Source organism: Excalfactoria chinensis, chromosome 5 (assembly GCF_039878825.1).
Source record: "Excalfactoria chinensis isolate bCotChi1 chromosome 5, bCotChi1.hap2, whole genome shotgun sequence".
Lineage (NCBI taxonomy): Eukaryota > Metazoa > Chordata > Aves > Galliformes > Phasianidae > Excalfactoria > Excalfactoria chinensis.
Genome location: NC_092829.1, coordinates 22,041,481 through 22,043,918, shown reverse-complemented (window position 1 = coordinate 22,043,918; position 2,438 = coordinate 22,041,481). Strand labels below are relative to the sequence as shown.

At 58.8% G+C, this 2,438-nt stretch overlaps 1 protein-coding gene across 1 annotated transcript; it reads right to left on the bottom strand.

Moving 5' to 3' along the window:
• Positions 1-356: 356 nt before the first annotated feature.
• Positions 357-1,995, bottom strand: NKX2-8 (NK2 homeobox 8). Its single transcript, XM_072339249.1, has 2 exons — positions 1,821-1,995; positions 357-901 (listed from the first exon to the last, which is right to left on the bottom strand). Exons 1-2 carry the CDS (start codon positions 1,993-1,995, stop codon positions 357-359), a joined length of 720 nt encoding a protein of 239 aa, XP_072195350.1.
• Between the last annotated feature and the right edge of the window lie 443 nt (positions 1,996-2,438).

The window sequence follows — 2,438 nt, the reverse complement described above, 5'->3', positions numbered from 1 at the left end:
AAAGTGAAAGCCCTAATGGTCAAAAATACACTTCTTGTCCGAGAAAAAAAAAAAAAAAAAAAAAAAATCTTTTCCCAAAATCATTTTATTAGTCACTGAAAGAATAAGCTATTTTCAAGTAAACTAGGTCGCTAGATTTTATTATTATTATTAAGAAACCTCTCCGACAAGCCAAGGGGAGAGGAGCTATCACCGAAACAAAGTCGTGCCCGGCTCCGTGCCCTGGTGGCGGATTGCCTCGGCAGCCGCGCTCCTTGCCCGCGGCTCTGTGCCCTGCCCGCCCCGTCCAGGAGCCTTCTGCGAGCCCGGGCCAGAGCCCTTGAGATGAGTCCTGCCCGGAGGGCGAGGCGCCGCCGTCACCAGCTCCAGGAGACGACGGCGGGATGCGTTAAGTGCTGGTACGCGGGGCAGACGCCGAGGGTGGACGGGCAGGTCGGGTAGCCCTGCACGGCGAGGGCGGCCTGGGCGCTGCAGCCCGCCAGAGCGCAGCCCAGCTTGGGGCGGGCGGCGGCTGGAGAGGGGCTGGCGGGGAAGCCCCGGCACGGCTCCCCGTCCCTCAGTAGCACCGGCACAGGCATCACCACCCGGCGAAGCAAGGCGGGCGGACGCGGAGGAGGAGGGCTGCCGGGGCCCTCGCTTCGCGCCCGTTTCATCTTATAGCGGTGGTTTTGGAACCAGATCTTCACTTGCGTGGGGGTGAGGCTGAGCAGACGAGCCAGCTGCTCCCGCTCCGGCGCCGAGAGGTATCTCTGCTGCCGGAACCGTCGCTCTAGCTCCAGCGTTTGAGCCTTGGAGAACAGCACCCGTCTCTTCTTCTTCTTTTCGGCCTCCGAGCCGCGGGCTGGGAGCGACCTCTGCGTGGAGTCGGGCAGGCTCAGCTCCGGGCCGCTCTCATCGGAAGCTGGGGACAGCGAGGGGTTAGAGAGAGGGGCGGCCGGGCAGAATACTGGCCGCGGTGGCCGAACGCGTCGCCTCCTGCGGAGAGAGCGCGGGGTTTACCGCAGCGCTTCATCCAGAAGCTCAGAGGGGATGCCGGGCCCAACCTGGGCGAGGGGAGCCGCAGCAACGGGACGGAAAGTCCCGAACCGGCTACACGTCCCCGCAGGCATCCCCTCCACGCCTCGCGCGGCCCTGTGCGGGAGCCAGCAGTGGCACGGGGCTAACACCAGGCTGCCAAGTGCGCGCACCTTCCTCCAGCCACCGTTACCTTAACGCGGAGCTTATCCCGGTGGGGTTCCTGCGTCCGCCCGAATCAGAGACTCGCCCCCTCACCTCTATTTAAAAGCAGTGTATTTGCCGCCCAGTTTGGGACTTGCCGCAGCGCTGGGCTGAGCGAAGGCTGCTCGCAGCGGTGGGAAGCGCGTGGGCATCCACGGCTGCGGCCGCAGCGCTGCATGGCAGCCTGGAAGGCACGGCGTGCGTGCTGCCTTCCGCGTTGCGGGGGGATCTGAACCCCTCCAGTACAAACAGGCGGATCCCTGCAGCACTAAAACGGGAGGAAGGAATCCAGGAAGCGAGATTAAATGGTAACTGCAGAGAGACAGAAGGACACAGCCCGAGGCTAAGCTTTCAGCCATAGCCCTGCTCAGACCGAAGGGGAAAAAAAATATATCTTTTCTCTCATAAGCTCGTGGCTGGGATCCTCCAGCTGCTTCGTTGCTGTAGGTCAATAACACCTTATAACATTCCCAGCCTGGATCCCCCCGACGCTGCAGGCTACACGCGCTGGAAGTTCGCTTCTTCGCATCTTCCCCAGAGGAACGGGGAACAAACACAGTAGCTGCAAGGAGATGGCGAGCTCCTGTCCGTGGTATACTCACAGGGATAGTGATTTCTATCCGTCTCTATCCAGCCACGATACGGAGAGCTGCTGTAGTTCTCCGCCGAGTGATGGTGGTGGTGGTGGTCGGGAGCTTGCTTCATGCTACGCACATCCTGCTCTGGTAAATCCAAAATGCTCCTCACTGTAAAACTCATCCTGCCAGATGTGGCCATAGTAGGGTGTGCACACTCCCCCAAAATATCTTTCCGAAGTCCCAAACCCCCTCCCTTGAAACCTCGAGGAAAGGACTGCGTAGTTACTGGGGAATCTCCCGACATGAGAGTAGCCCTTCCATCTCCACCCAACCCCAAATATTAGTGTCGTTTACAGAGGTGTCCTGTTTATATAAACAGTCCTCCCCACTGCAAACACTGCCCGCTTTCAAACCGTCCCTGTCTATGGGATGCTAAGTACCTGAATTAGTCAAGTGCTAAAGCCCTAATGGGAGTAGGTGTAACCCCCCTCCCGCCACCCCCATGGGAGAATAACCCGTTACCTCCCAAAGACAGCAGGAAGCAGGCTTCATCATTACATATTCTGTCTGATTAGCCAAAAGTGAGGACAGATAATGGTAATTGTTAGCAGTGAATAACATCTTGGGTGGCATGTGGATGAC